Here is a 16,736-nt window from a genome sequence, read left to right as displayed (position 1 = left end):
TACACACATCCATAAAGCCATCTCTTCTCCACCATGACATTTTTCTAAGCGAATAATAAGGTTGATGGGCTAATTCCATTACCACCTATCATAGTGATTAATATTGCCTGACCGTCCCTTTGCAGTGCTCTCTACCATCTACACACTGCTTTCAATTTTGTTGATTAATGGCTCTTTGGGCCAGGGACTGTCTTTAGGGTTATGTTTGTGCCATGGGCCTGTGGTCCAGGACGAGGCACCTATGGGAATATTTCGTCCTGCCTGACTCGCCATGGGATTCAGTGCATGGCACCAGCTTCCTTTGCTTCCTTCTCCTTCTGCAAAATGACCAGAAAACCTTCTTGTGCAGGAGGAGCTATGCAAGGACTAAGCATCACTTAGTAACAGTTACTCATGACCATGTTCATTCCTTATGAGCCATACAAGAAAAGGAAAGAGAGAGCATGACATGTCCTACCAGGACAAAATATCTAGCCTTGATCAGGTATTTGGGAACTCTCAGCATTTTTTTATGAGCTCTATTGCTATAACTAAAATGAAAGAGAGTCCTACTAATCACATTTATGATCATCTTTTACAAGCAAGTGTTCCAGACTTTTGAGAGAAATAAGAACTGACACAAATAGAGTTTTGATTTAAGCAGGATGACTTAACTCAGCAAACACTCTAAGAAAGAAAGAAACACTTCTAAGCTCCTATGGTCATTTAAAGTGCAATCAAGATATTAAAATATTGGTTTGAAAAGTATCTTGGTGGTAACACATATGTAGGGAAATACACTGGAGGAAATGAGGAAAGCAGGGAGAAGATGGAGCAGAGGACACCTGGGGTCCTGCAAGCTGAGTTTGCTATTCTCACTGAATTAGAAAGAAAGAAAGAAACGAGAAGGCCCCAAGCCCTCTGCTGCAGCAGCAGCTGCTGCCACCTTGATGTCCAGCATCAAGGATGGGTAAAAAAAGCAACAGTATCAGGGCAGTTTTTCTGCCTACTTTGCCAAAGTCAGCCTTCCTGGAGCCCTTCTAACCCTCTGAAAGGTTTTGCTCATATTCCCAGCTGCTGTAGATATATATTTACTTTGTTTGAATGATCTGTCCTTCCTGCGTGCTCCCACTTGGCCAGTTGACCATGAAAAGGTACTCAGTAAAGCAGCTATTCGCTGCAACAAGATGCTTTGCTTGAGAAATTCCAAAGCAGAGATATGATCTGAAATTGTGCATCCATGTCCTGGTTTGAGGCCCAAACCACAACAGTCCATCTTAAAACAAAGACTTAGCTGTCAGGGTGGATTCAGGTTATCTGTATTACAGAAAGCAGAAAAGTAGTCTAATATGTATACATTATTTATATTATGCATATAATGCCTATGCACCTTATATCCACAAACAATATTTAGTTTTTATGCCACTTCTGTTCCATGAATGGCTTATTGGGCTGGATTTTTAACCAAACACCATTTGCTTAAAAAAAGCAAATGATGAGCCATCAAACAGAAGTATTTACTCATACTAAAAAAACTGATTCAGTTTTTTTCATGAGAACAAGCAGACAGAGCTAAAACTCCTAACATTAACAACTGCCCAGTGAGCTGCCTACACAGAGCAGCTCAGCACATGGCTTTAAAACACTGATACCCGTTTTACGTTAGGAAATTAGACCAATCAACTTTTTTAATTGTAAAAAAAATAGATCACTGGGAAAACTGAGATGAACTCAAAATTAGATTTTTTAACATCAGACTCCTCATTCAAGTTTAGAGGACCTTGGTTTTGGCCAGGAGCATCACAGACCTCTTGAGTTTCCTTCCATTCCTGAGAGCCAGTCATATGTAACTCATTTCCCTCTTTTGCCTCACCTTTTTATAGGTATATGTGATTCAGACTTTTGAAACTGAATTAGCCGGATTTATGAAGTGTTTATAGTCATATTTTATCCTGAATAAAATGACCCTGATGTAACCATGAGGAAACAATGAGGGAGGGAATTCATCCAGACAGTATTACAGAATATCTACGTATTTCCAAGTGGGTGCCGTAAGGTTTTTCTGACAGCAGACAGGTGATAGACCTTCATGATGGCAGTTTCACAAGAGATGGAGGCAAAGGTGTGCACATGAAGGGGGAAAACATTGGATATTTTTCTTGTTTAGATCAATTCTCTTCCTACGTTAAACACAAAACACACACACACACCCCATTTTAATACAGTAAATAAACCAAACAACCACCAAATAAGTGTTTTAGATTCTGCAAGATCCCTCGTAACTGTGACACATAACTGAATGTAGCATTTCAACATACCGCAGTTGAAGATCCCCATCCTCCCTAGACTAGGTTTTTCCATTGTGGCATGAACGTTCATGCTCCTGTATGTTCTATTTCACCCTTCCCTAAGGTCTCTCTCACCCAATCATTTTAGCATGATGATAATTACAGCCAAGTCATGGAATGAAAGCAAAAGGCAGCTGGTAAGATGATTCTGGACATCATCCGGATGCAAGTCAAGCATGAGTACCTAATTCATCAAGGGAACAGCAGGATTAGGGTGGTGCTGAGCATCTATTCTGTTTCATTTGGCATTCCATTAATTTATTGTCTCAATGGACAGGATGGGAGGTGCAATGTAATTATAGCTCAGAATCTGAAACCTCTGGCATGTCTGAAGACTTATTAGTTTGGTGGCAGTTGGCTGGGGGGAGCACGGCAAGAGAGATCAGCAAACTTTGTGCTTGCTGTACCCGTTACGCATCAGTAATAAGCTGCGTGTGGAACTGGTGGAGTTCACCTTGGAGATTAAGCACACTGCCTCTGTGTAGCAAATGACTTTCGAAAAGCCTCGAGAGAGGAAACTTCCAAGGATGCTTCACAAGATGAATCTATTTCGTATCGGACAAAACTGCTTTAAAACCTGGGTGGAAGATGTATGATTCCCAATTTTCTTCTCAGAGTGAATAGCATTGCTGAAAATGTAAACCCCTGTTCCCAGCAAGTCCCTTTTCTTGCGTAGCTACTCAAACAGTCGTAGTGATTCACGGATCAAATTTTACTGTTAGCAAATGTTCAAACACAGCAAATCCACAGGCCCTGCAGTTTTGACATGCATTCAGCCTGAGCAGGCAGTGTGCACATCCTTCCTGCACCTCTGGACCGCTGCTCTGGAACATGCAGGACACCACATTTTCACAGAAGCTCTTGTGAAAAAGAAATATTGGAAGATAATCTGCCCCCTCACCTCTGGGTATCAAAATAAATGGCCAGATTTTTTAAGCACTCTCAAAATACATCAGCAATTGGGGAAACTGAGAAACTGAAAACTTGTTCCCAGTGCTTTACAGCAGGAAAAACAAACCCTTTAACCCATCTCCCGGTCATGCTCATATCTCACCTTGAAGTCACATCAGATTTTATTTCTTTGGTAGGGAAGTAGAGGTGTGAAAAGATACGCAATAGGAAACTCCGCTAATATGTTTCTCACAGAAAAATAGACATCTTGATACCATATTGATTTAGTCTATTGGACACCACTGGCTATCACAGATGCAGAGTTATACTTAGAGAGAGAAGCTGACTCATTAAAAATGACAGACGTCACAGTACCTAGACATTTAGACAAACTTAGGATGTACAAACAGATAGGCTTTTTAAGTCCATTTCAATTTAATTAGCTAGGGCTGGCAGCCAGATGGACAGTATCAGAGACAGGCACCCTCAGTGAAATCATACAGCAAACAGCACCGGGAACTTGTCATCACTGTCCTTTGGACCTAGTATCTGTGGGAGTAAGAGGCCTGCTGCATTCAGACTGTACGAAGAGAAGTGACTGTTACCTTTTGTCCTACAATACACTTAAGGGCCTGCTGAAATTGAATCAAGACACCTGAAGAGGAAAAACCCACCTGGCAGATGAAACCAGTGGATGAGCACTGCCGGACCCAGAGACTGAATTTCCTCTTTTTCCTCTTGCGCAGCTCCCTCTCTGTGCATGTGGCAATGAAAACAGGATCCTCGTCAATCAGGGGCTCATGTAGTACCTGCAATTGGCGAGAAAAGAGGTGGGGGGAAGAAACAGAAGAGTACATGATTATCGGGAAAAAAAAACGGTGTTTTAAGTTCTTCCAAGGAAATACAATTATTGTATTGTACTTGTGCACATCACCTCATACAAAGGAGCGAACCCACTTTTGTTCAATGCTACCATCCAATAAAACCCAAAGCCTGGCCAGGCACACTCCATTGTGGATGGTTGTGCTACACGTGGTTTGCAAACATTGCAAGGCATGGCTCTCACTTCTCACTGTCAGCTACAGTTTAACATCCATCTGAAACGTAGCCTCTACCTCTCACTATCAGCTACAATTCAACATCTCTCCAAAATGAGGTGCAGGGTAGGGGGGTGGGGGTTGTTAGCAGCATCCTTCTCCAAGCTTCATCATGAGCTTCATCTTGTTTGGCAGAACGTCTTCCACCCAAACATCCCCTACAATACGTTGTAAAGTACACTCCTTGGTTACAGCAAAGAAAAACACACAGCAGAGAGGTAGAGAAGTTAAGGGAGGAAAAGATACTTTCTGCTGCCATTTAAGGAGGTGGTGAAGAGACAGAAAACATTTTTCCTGGTGGCAGCAGCTTCAGGGAAGCCTCTCTTGCCTCAGGAGCTGAAAAATTTGACAAAAGGAGACAGAAAGATAAAGGACCGGAGGCAGGAATAGAAAAAGACAAGGCAAACTGGAGCAAGTAATGAAAATCTGTGAAAGTGAAGAAATTTCTGCATTCTGCATCCAGATGATGCAAGTTGTTCCCTGTTCCTTATAGCTGTTCTGTTACACTTCTCTCCATTAATTCTGTAGCAAAGTCATTAGGTTTTACACTACAGAACCTACCTATAGAAAAGCACTACTACCTCCCTTCAGCACACAGGTAGCTGTGTATGACATACACACCCCTGACTGCGCCAGCTGTGAGCCGTCTAGAAAGTGAGAGTACAAATGCTCAGAAACTGTTGCAAAGTCTCAGCTGATGAATGCTGACCAAATTCTGACATCTACATCTCAAGTAGATGCAGGTCACTGCAGGCTCCCCTCCTAGTACACGCAGGGGAAGCAGTCCCGGCAGGCCAAAATGAATACCCTTTTAAAGACGTGTAAAATGAGTCAGATCGGTTATGATCTAAAGGAGACCATTCTTTCCCAGTGACCACCACCCCAGGAGGCAGGCTCAGATGTATCCACAAGGCAGAGGCGCTCACCCTCAGATGGACCCTTTCCACGTGGGCATGTGTGCTACTTTTGTGCACATCTGCCGGCAGCCAGTGGCGGAAATGAGAACAAAGCTGCAGTAAACCTGAGAGCGATGCTCCTAGGAGAGATGTGGTGGGTGAGCAGTTAAGCACCAGTGATGAGCAGCTGCTGGCCTCCTCAATACAAGACGTTTGTTGAACATCATTCTGTCAGCCCAAAATAGGCACCCCGTGCCCTCCCCACACAGCAGCGGCTGCAGACTTTCATTTATACGCACTCAACTTCTTAACAGCTCATAAAACATTCACAGGACCATCTGAAAGCACTCTTGTGAAATGTTCAAATTATACACCAAAATGCAGATGCGAGCAAGGAGAGCTGCACACAAAGCTATTTGTTCTTAAAGCTGCAGCTGCCCTGTTTCTCCGCTGGAGCCAAATCCTTTTCCTCTCTCAAGGTCCACACAAAACACCGCTCTTCTTTTCCAAAGGCCACCTGGGGCATTTCACGCTTCCACCTCAAGGAGTTCTCACAGTGTTTTGCAAATATTAAATGTGCCCTCATTTGCTTTTGCCTTTCTGCATTTTCCATGCAGAGGGGAGGACCATATTGCTCGGGATCGGGTTGGATATACTATTAATTCCTCAGCTTCTGGAAAAGGCCTTCTTACCTGCCAGATCCCAGAGTGGTGTGGTTCAACTGTTATAATCTTCCCCTCTGTAGGATGGAGAGCAGCAGAAAGAAAAGGCTGTATAAGCATCACTTGAGGACATTTCTTCACAGTGAGGGTGACAGAGCACTGGAACAGGCTGCCCAGGGAGGTTGTGGGGTCCCCTTCTTTGGAGATTTTCAAGACCCGCCTGGATGCAATCCTGAGTAACATGCTCTAACGTGCTCTGGGCAATCCTGCTTCAGCAGGGGAGTTGGACTAGATGATCTTTATGGTCCCTTCCAACTCTAAAAACTCAGTGAAAATTCAGTGAAATTTTTTACCCTCTGTCATTAGCTCAGCTCCCTCCTCTGCACCGCAGCATCAGCTCTCATCACAGCAGCTCTACTGCATCCTGCTCACCCTTCACACTCTCTGCCTTCTAAGACACAGGGAGGCCTGTCAGCCTTAAATTTAGAAAGCGAATCAAGACATTGAAAACCTTTCCTCATCTTCCTCTTCTCCCTGCCCACACTCAGACCTGCCTTCCCCTAGGACCCAGAGCTTTCCCTCCTTTCACCTATCCCAAATGTTTAAGTCATTCCCATTTCTTCATAAGAAGACTAATGCTGCACCAAAGTCCCTACTGAACTGCTGGAAAAAGCGAATGAAAAGTGAAAATGGAAACAGACTAGGGCAAGATTTGCAGCTGCTGCAAAGAGGGAATGTGGACAGGCAGGGTAACTGAAATGAAAAGCCTGGAGCTTGCTATTCTTGCTTCCTCCAGATGGGAGGCAAGTGTTGTCACCCCTCCATATGCAAGCACTGCTTTAACAGCTGTAAAGGACTGCAAGCAAGTCACTGTATGGGCTGTGCCTGCTGCTGGAAGAGCTGATCCCGATCTCATTTTCAAAGGGGGCAATTTTTTGGGGACATTGGCATGGTTTTCTCGTTACAAAAGTTACCCCTGTTGTCACTGGCCAAACTAATAGTTCCTTCACCCTCCTTCATTCGCAGTCTCCTTGCTCCTTCTGTAATCTCAAATCCATCTCTTTGCCAAATCCCCAAGAAAAGTGGTGGTGTTTTCTCCTTCCCCATTCCTGCTGTCGCTGCAATACTTGCTTTTCCAGGAGTGAGCTTACTGCCCTTGTGGCATATTCTTTCCTGCTTCTCATCTTCCTAGATAAAAATCTACTTTCAGCCTTAATTGACTCCTACATGTATTCCTTGCCGCCTCTTCACCATCTTTGACTCACTCCCCAAGCCCTCCCATCTTCCTATTCTGAATTCCTTTCATGCAAGTTATCCTGTGGATTTTTTAATAGAAATCATCCCCATTTTCTTCTCTCAAATCCCCAGTTTTGTTCAGGTCTAAGAAGCTCCTAATCTAGCTGCTGCACTCCCCCAGCATTGTGGGGTTGTTTTCCTCTTCTTTATAGCCATCCTCATCCTTGCTTGATCTTCTTGCCAAGCTTTCACTCTTTGTTTTCCCCTCAATATGTACATGCACTCCAAGTGTTGGAGTTCCACCTTGGGGTCTTGCCTCTCTAGCAATTGCTCCATGTCACAACATCTTTCATTCACTGCACAAAACAGCTAGCCATTGTCAGGGATGCCTGCCTTTCTTCTCCATTTTAGGTCATCTCCAAAGCTCCACAGTTACACCCATCCTGCTCTTGCCACAGCCCAAATAGGCTTGTAGGCAAAGCCCAGAGCCACTAATTCTTTTGAATGTGAACTTCCTACACTCCATTGCCCTAGATAATCAACCAACATGTGCTTGAGATAGTTCATCTTCTTTTAGCTCCACGACCATCCCCAACACAGGCTGTGTCTTCAGCCTGCCTCCCAGAGAAACTGCCTCAGCTTGCCTTGTCTCTGATTTTTGGTGGGTACAATCCAGTTGCAAACAGAGTCCCCTGGGCAACTGCACCTGTATGCACAGATTCAGCCATTGCTTAATTGCAACAGTAGCTCGCGCTTCTGCTTCTTTGCTCCAAAGCTCCTCCCGTCTAAACTAAATTCTCTGCTAGTATCTGACATCTCTGCTTGCGTATCTGTCAGTTCTGATTTTATTACACTGTGTTTGAGAGCATCTCCCTCCCCTTCAGATAACCCCTTGCTATTTCCTTTTTTGGTCATTGCAGACATCCCTCTCCTTCTGCTGCAGATCTCACTGGCTGGTGAATCTGAATGTCAGTCTTTACCTCCACCTCCTTGCAAGGTCTCCTGATCCAGGCAGTGCCTGCATTTTTCATGCTTTCTGAGTAACAGCTCGAAAATATTATTCCTTTTAGAGTAACAACCCACCCACCCAGTCAAGTTTTCATCCAAGCCCACAGCCATCCTTCAACAGTTTTCCTTTTAGCCTCAACATAAGGCAATCCTGCCCTACAGATTGCTGGTGGAAAGCTGTTCTCCTAGTCCATCACACTGGTTGCATTACTTTTCTTTATTTCTCTCTGATAGCTCATCTTCTGCATTGTATCAGACAGATTCTTTCTCTTCAATTCCAAAGTCTGTTTGGCCTATCCACATTTTAGTGATACTCTTTGCCATCACTCAAAGATTAACTCCCACTTCCGATGGAGCCATGATTTCATGCTCCTCTGCCCATTTGTTCAGTCTTCAATTGACTCTTTTTAAAGAAAAAACATAATCAGTTCTTACAGCACTCCATTACCATTAGGTAATTTAAAAATAGCCATAATAACAGTTCATCACTTTATGCTGTCAAACTCTCCCTAAAATCTGGCTTCATGAGAGGATCAACTGGCCAAGAGGTACAGGATATCAGAAATTTACCTTGCTATTCAATATTCTTATTGCTTCTTGGTCTGTCTTTCTCTTGTTCCATGTCTTATACTTGGCCAACATTCTCTGAATACTTATGTCTTTGTGTTACACTCACAGAAGCACTAAGACAGAACAGTCCTGGTTTGGGATCAGCACCCTTCCTCACAAAGAATCATTTTGAAAACAGGAAAACTGAGATAGAGGTGTGACTTGAGCAAGATCTTATAATTTGGAAATGCCCAATACCAAAGCAACATTTAATCATGAGGACACAAAAGAGCTACAAGTTTATCAGCCTGGTTTTGCCCCTCTGTTTTCAGAGAAAGCTGTCGTCTAATGCTGTGAGCTGGTTTGGAAGAACTCTGTTGAAAGTGCTTAGCTGTTCCCTAAGATACCACCAAAAGCGGAACACAAACAAGCTCCCTCGTAACTGGCCAAACTTTAGCACCATGCCCTTGGAGCTAGAGGTTGGAGGTCTCTCTTTTTACCAGGGAGTTCACACCTGTCTGAGGTAAGGACTTAAACCAGCTGTTCCCAGCTGATGTTTCACTGGGCAGATGCAGAACACTTTGGTTCCAAGATGTCAAAGAGAAGGTACTCTGGGGGGTGAAGGAAGAGGAGAGTGCGGGAAGAGGAGAGTGCTCGGCATTGTGCTCCTGACCTCTCCCACACCAGTCAGGGGCAGCCAGAGACAGCAATCCTGTCTAGTCGCATCCCGCTGACAAGCATATAAATACTCAGTAGGCACAGAAGGATATTTGAGCAGTGATGTTATTTTCCTGAGCTCCTCTGGTTTCTGGAATTCAGTGTATATCCTTGGCAGATGAGTACCCTTGAATTTGTTGCAGTATACCTTCCTGAGCTCAGGCAGGGCATCCTCCCTCTCTTCAGGCTTCCACAGTAGCACTGTACTGTAGACAGCAGCACAGCTACAAAGCTAAACAGCAAAGAGACGACACTGATTCCAGGAACAGACAGAAAACTCCACCTCTTGTTGCTCAGGTAGAGCCAGTAGTTATCTATACAGAAGATGTTGGGGAGGTATGGGATGCAGAGAATATTCCTGTTATTCCTATCCAATCTCAGTCAGAACATCTTTTTTTTTTTTTTACTTCAGAAACTGAAGCTAGCACTGCTGATACACAATTATAATATTCCGGGCTTTCAATAACTTCAATAAGCTGGAAAGTAATTATTTCCTTTTGTTTGCCCCGTATACTTAGCAAAATAATTATAATTCACTAGATTGTTTTCTTTGTTTTGGTATATTAGCATAGTTCTCTCTCTCTCTCTCTGTGTTTCCTTTCATAGAAACTGTGGTATCATTTTTGCATGCACATTTTTGGGCAGGGAGTTACACATGAGAAAAAAACCCGAAATATTCTCTGACAAAAATTCCACTTGAAGAATCACAGAATAGTAGGGGTTGGAAGGGACCTTCAGAGATCATCTAGTCCAACCCCTCTGCTAAAGCAGGTTCACCTAGAGCAGGCTGGACAGGAACGCATCCAGGCAGGTCTTGAGTATCTCCAGAGAAGGAGACTCCATAACCTCTCTGGGCAGCCTGTTCCAGTGTTCTGGCACCCTCAAAGTAAAGAAGCTTTTCCTCATATTGAGATGGAATTTCCTGTGTTCCAGTTTGTGCCTGTTGCCCCTTGTCCTATTGCTGGGAACTGCTGAAAAGAGTCTGGGCCCATCCTCTTGACACCTGCCCTTTAGATGTTTATAAGCATTGATGAGATCCCCTCTCAGTCTTGTTTTCTCCAGGCTAAACAGACCCAGGTCTCTCAGCCTTTCCTCATAAGAGAGATGCTCCAGTCCCCTGATCATCTTCACAGCCCTCCGCTGGACTGTCTCCAGTAGTTCCCTGCCTTTCTTGAACAGGGAGCCCAGAACTGGACACAGTACTCCAGATGCGGCCTCACCAGGGCAGAGTAGAGGGGGAAGATGACTTCCCTCAACCTGCTGGCCACGTTCTTTTTAACGTGCCCCAGGATACCGTTGTTATTCTTGGCCACAAGGGCACATCACTGGCTCATGGTCAACTTACTGGCCACCAGGACTCCCAGGTCCCTTTCTGCAGAGCTGCTTTCCAGCAGGTCAGCCCCTAACCTGTACCAGTGCATGGGATTATTCCTCCCCAGGTGCAGGACCCTACACTTGCCCTTGTTGAACTTCTCTGCCCAAGTCTCCAGCTTGTCCAGGTCTTGCTGTATGGCAGCACAGCCTTCTGGTGTGTCTGCCACTCCTCCCAGTTTTGTGTCATCAGCAAACTTGCTGAGGGTACACTCTGTCCCCTCATCCAGGTCACTAACTAATATGTTGAACAAGACCCAGTACTGACCCCTGGGGAACACCACTAGTTACAGGCCTCCAACTGGACTCTGAGCTGCTAATCACAACCCTCTGAGCTCTGCCATTCAGCCAGTTCTCAATCCACCTCACCGTCCATTCATCTAACCCATATTTCCTAAGCTTACCTATGAGGACGTTATGGGACACTCTGTCAAAAACCTTGCTGAAGTCAAGGCAGACAACGTCCACTGCTCTTCCCTCATCCACTCAGCCAGTCATGCCATTATAGAACGGTATCAGATTGCTCAAGCATCAGTTGACCACTCCCACACTCTTTTCTAGCTCTCCAAAAATCTATAGAAGAAAAAACTGTGAAAGCAGATGTTGCCCTGCTGGCTGGATGCAGACTGTCTGCTCTGTCCATAGGGATGAGTTAAACGTGGCATCTTCCTAACCTATGTTCTGTGAGTCCACACTGCCAGAGGAAGCAAGTCAAGCAAGTCAGTAACAAGTCTACCTACAAGTCTGAATAGCCTTGCTATACTCAACAGCAAAGAGCCCGAGTCATTCTGCTGCTTGATGCCATTTACAAGATGTTAGCCTAAAGCTTTAGCATAAATCACAGCCCCAGCACAAGCCACCCAGATCCCATGCCACCCAGACCCCACAAGCGTCATGTTTAAGATACAGGTGTACAAATCCATTTTGAACTTGGGATTCCAGGTATCACTGATTACAGATACCTGCGCTCCTCTTCCCAAAACACTTTCAGAGGCAGCACATCCAAAAGCCCATCTGAATTAGTCTTTCCTCTTGCCTTTTCCCTTTGTTTCTGTGCAACTGGGTTATTATTTTTAATTATTTCTATTATTTCTCACTGGGCCTGACATTCTGGGCTTGATGTTTACTGAAGTCTGCTAATCTGCACTCAAGACAATTTCTAGGGAGAGGTTTTTCCTGCTATTTTGAGCAGATGGGGTCCACGTCTCTTGAGATAGGTAGTGTGCAGCCCTGCCTGATGGCACCCAGGAGGATGTTAGGCACAAGGCTCCTTTTGGGAGGAGGCCTGGAACATCCCTCAGTAGGCTACCAGTGCTACACTAGAGTATTTTTAACAACAGATTCAAAACCTTTTTCATTCTCACAGAGTTATTTTTGAAGCTGTATTTTCGAGCTTTTTGTTCTGCTCAATACCACTGAAACATGCTGTATAGAAATCACTGACGTAAACACTGACGAAGGAGCAGAGAAGTAGAGGGGAAGGGAGAGAACTGGGTTGTCATTACTTCTCCCCCCACACTTTTTTTTTTTTTTAAAGTAGCATCTCCTTACCAAGCTCAGCACAGGCACACATTTTGCTTGTAGAGATTTAGATGTTTTGCCTCTGCAAATAGGACGCTATGATTTTGTCAATTCAGTTCTCAAACCTTGCTCGGGATGGGGGAAGGGAGAAGGGATACACATGCAAATCAAATTTTATCCTTTAATGGATTTGCACTCACAGCATGTCCCACAGCACACCATTATGAGCATTTACATTAGACACAGTGATCACATTTCTGAAGCCTTTATCTTCCACCCATTGAAGTCAGTGGCCATGAGGATTAGATTTCATATCTTAATGAGAGCTCAGTCCCAACAATACCGTGTCTCTCACCGACTGTTTTGTCTTGATGAAAATGCACCTTGCTGGCACGGCTTAGTGAGAACACTCCTCCCTCCTCCACCCTAACAGCTTTTTAGGCAGCTGTGTTGTCCTGTATTTATACAGGTATGATTTTTATATTGTCTGTAAAGTAGAAAAAGCCTGTAATCACTCCCAATTTATTTTAGGCACACTTCAATGGATGTGGTGCATCTATGTCTTCATTAATTTTGGATGCTTCAGAGTGGAAACAGGAAGAAAAAGAGGATGATGGACACAACACCCTTTCCAAAGGTGTAGGTCAAATATTTATATTCTGAAAACAGAGAGTTGATTGAAAAGTTATTTCAAGCAGTAATATATTTCATGCTTACTCCTTTATCTTTCCAGGCTTCTGAATATGACCAGTAGCAGCAGCTCCAAAAGGAGATCAATTATACTGGAACAAAGTTTAAATAGTGTATGATGAATATTAAGAAAACATTTCTTTGCACTTTAAAAAAAAATAAAAAAGTTGTTCAGCTGTACAGCTGTAGTCAGATAACCACCAGCTACAGAAGTATCTATATTTAGTTCCTTACATTGTCTGCTCAGTCTATGGAACAGTCTCTCTACAGAACAGCATTCTGCTGTACCCCTAGTTTTATCTGCAAGTGAAAATTTATTGGAGTCCTGTTTACTTTTATTCCTGGTAGGCTAAAAATAGTTCCAGTTTGCTGGCACTTTGGTTACAAATCCACAAATCGATGTTTTTCCATAGGAGTATCACCTACCATTAAAAACCAGGACTGGCACAAAGCAAAGGGGGTGCTGCTGAGGGCAGCTGACAATCACAGCGAGCAAAGGCAACTGCACCCCTGCTTATTTTCCCTTGGCTCAGTTGTGAGGAGGTAGCTGTGTGGCTGGACCATACGGCAAGCACCTATTGCTAAGGTCCGGGACGGTCACTCCTAGGCAAGCTCAACTCCTGCATCCAGCCCTCAGCCTGTAGCAGGAGCAGCTACGGGTTCTCACTCCAGCTCTGCCCTTTCGACTCTCCTTCATGGGAGTAGCCTGCAACCTCCCATTCTCAGGACAGCAAAACCTAGTGGTGCCAATCTCACTGAGAAGTCTCCAGGCTTTTTTAGACCACTAAAGCAAACAGCCCCAGCTCGGAGAGCATCATTCCTATTGAAAGATGCCAGGTACCTGCACCGCAGAGCTATAAGCCAGACATTGCTGAGCACTGGGATAGGACAGTGCTGCTTTCTCTCATGCTTCACAGAGGCACTGCAGGATGGCTTCACACTGTGAAGCCCCAGCTCTTTCTTCTGGCAGCTGTGCTCTATGCTTTCAGTCAGAGCAAGACAACCCAGACCACGTAGGTTAGATGTTCCCTGCCAACAGCTTAACTCTTACCTGGGCTTGTGAAGGTCTAAAAGCGGAGTCAAAGCCATTCTGCAGAGAGTCCAGAAAAGGCTGGATTTTGTAGAGGCCATGTGTTGTCTGGCTCGAGCGGAAGGCCACAATGTGGAAGTACTTCAGGATCTTCTCAAACCGTGATTGCGTCATGATAAGTGCAATGCTCTTGTTACTGTAGAAGCCGCTGCTCCAGATGCTGAGAACAGACTCACAGTGGTGGATGCTGGTTGATATCATGTAGCCTAAGAAGGCCTTCATTTCCGTCAAGGTGACATCAATCCAGGCATCGTCACTACCAAACCTCTCCTGGTACTTCTTGGCATACATGTTGGTTTGGACCACCATATTCTTTAATACGTTGTCAGGGACAAAGAGCTGAAAAAAGTCCATTGCACTGGCAGTCAGGGGCATTTTTCGTGTTGGACCTAGGACAAAAGCAAGAAGGGAAGATAAACTTACCCCAGATCATCACAAGGCATGTACAGCACCAGCAATTTAAAGCAGGATTAACTTTCCTAAAGCAAGAAAACAAGGCCAAAGTGATGGCATGTCAGCTAATTCCTTTGAAAGTGTACTCACAGTCTGACAGATCTCATCAGGAAACTGCCCCCCTATATTCTCTGACTTCCTCTTATATGATGCAAATGTAACACACTCTGCATAGTTTATTCCTCTGCCCTGCACACTCATTAGTTTGTAGCGTGCAGGTCTGTGAGGCAGCACGTGTTTCATTTTTCCACTTATACACTATCTGTACCTTTTACCCTCAGCAGCTGTTTCAGCCTTTTTCTGGAGAGCCTTTTATTTGTCCATACGCATGTCAAAGCAGTGCCTTCCCCAAAACAGCCCAGAAGGAAGGTGTTTGAGCCCTCCAGAGAGAGAGTGCTGCCCCCATCCCAGCTGACATGATTCCTGGGCACTAGAACCTGAGCCCACCTTTTATTTTGCACCTCCAGTTCCTGCCCAGTTCATTGTCATTAACCCTGTGACTTTCAAATCTGCTTCCACTCCACGCACACAGCCAGGCAGACCATGTCTACGCACTTTTGAGTTGTGTGTCCCTGCCACTACATCGGAGCCTTACCCTGCACTCTGACATTGCCGTGAGACCACATCATCAGAACAAGTCAAAGACACCATGTGGCTAGTGTCACTGTCCCACGTCACAGGGAATATTTTTAGCATTACAGTGCATAGGCTGGTCATCTTCTTCCCATAATGTAATAAAACTTGTGGCCCTGTGCTGTCATTACTCTAGCTTTTCACTGATCTTGCACCTTCTCTGCCAGTTTCAACTATTCCATAAGAAGAAGAGGGGGGAGGAGAGGGGAAAGGGAGACTGTAAGGGTTGTCAGCACTGTATCAGTGTAACAAGGTTATCCAGTCAGACACCAGATTACATTAAGCTGAATTAGGAACGTCGAGCTCGCAATACCAGGGACGCAGACACAACTCCTTACAACCCTCTCTCCTCTAATCCCTTCCATAAGCTAATCAAGCTCCATTTTAAAAGTAGTGCTTTTCATGCTCCCACCCCGTGGCAGTGCTTTAGTCACCAGGTAAGGGCTATGGAGACAGGGACATTCTCTATTCTCCTACAGAAGCAGTGAAAATCAATACACCTGAGAGGGGCACCATGGATAAACCCAATGGACAGGGCAGTGCTTAAGAGCAGTTCTACATCCCTGTGTGAAAGACAGTGTCGTGATTGTAGCCCTAAACTAAGAGCTGGATCCAATAAATACTGTGCCTTAGTTTAACAGCCTTGGGACTGGGTGAAAAACACTCTTCCTGACCAAAAGCAGGAGGCAACCAGCTTCTCATTCGAAGTTCTGCCTAACAAGAGTGAGTCTTCCTTGCACTACATGGCTGCTTGGATCTCAGCATCAGTTCTCCCAGTCAAATGAGAGCATGAGATTTGCTATTCTGCAATCTGGCTCTGCAAAGATCCACTAATTTATTGGTCAGGTTGCATTGTCCACTACCCCTATATCTCAGCTCGCATCCTAAATTACAGCAACAACTATAGTTTGCAGAAATTTTGTATGAAACTTTACTACAAGGAACTACACAAATACTGTGGTTGGACTTGCTCTTAAGCCTTAATGCTTGGGTGCACTCTGGTAAACTCAACCTATTAGAAGGACAGCAAAAATAGCACCAAGACATTGAAACAGTGGACCTTCAAGTCGAAAAAAAATCCCCAAAAACAAACTAAAGTGGAATTTTTTTTCCAAGTGCAGTGGGGAAAGAAACTTATATTTAAACATTAGTTTCCAATTTTAATTTGTGAGATTGAGAACCTGGAAGTGAAACAGTTCAGTTGAAAGCACATTCCTCTATATAGCAAGACCAGAGTAAAGAGCCCCACACAAACCACGTTCTGGTAAAGACAGAGCAGAAAATGTCAGCTTAAATGGTAAAAGGTTTTCATTAACAAGTGAAAACTATGGGGCCAGATAGATATATTTACTTAACTTTAACTGCTATTGCGGTAATAAAGCCTCTTAACAAAGAGTTCGCTTCTTCTGAGCAGGAGATTTATATTTCACTAGCACCTACTAGACTGTTGTAGCTGACATAAAATGCTCTACAACTGATTCTGTATGAATGACTTACAGTACATCACTTCCTCCTTCCACACAGCTTAATCAAGTTTTGACATCCTACAGTAGATACGGCTTTCTGATACCAATGCATTGCACAGAGTGTATTCC

General features: G+C 44.3%; 1 protein-coding gene across 1 annotated transcript in view; it reads right to left on the bottom strand.

Moving 5' to 3' along the window:
* PGBD5 (piggyBac transposable element derived 5) overlaps positions 1 to 16,736 on the bottom strand; it is a 68,325-nt gene that overhangs the window by 23,597 nt on the left and 27,992 nt on the right. Inside the window, exons 3-4 of the mRNA XM_074144240.1 lie at positions 14,017 to 14,444; positions 3,893 to 4,027 (exon numbers count right to left, since the gene is read on the bottom strand). Coding sequence (XP_074000341.1) covers positions 3,893 to 4,027; positions 14,017 to 14,444 — 563 coding nt within the window. The remainder of the gene's footprint in view (positions 1 to 3,892; positions 4,028 to 14,016; positions 14,445 to 16,736) is intronic.

Source organism: Numenius arquata, chromosome 2, assembly GCF_964106895.1.
Source record: "Numenius arquata chromosome 2, bNumArq3.hap1.1, whole genome shotgun sequence".
In the NCBI taxonomy this organism is placed as follows: Eukaryota; Metazoa; Chordata; class Aves; order Charadriiformes; family Scolopacidae; genus Numenius; species Numenius arquata.
Note: the sequence above shows the minus strand (reverse complement) of the source record. Positions and strands in the feature narration are given on the sequence as shown.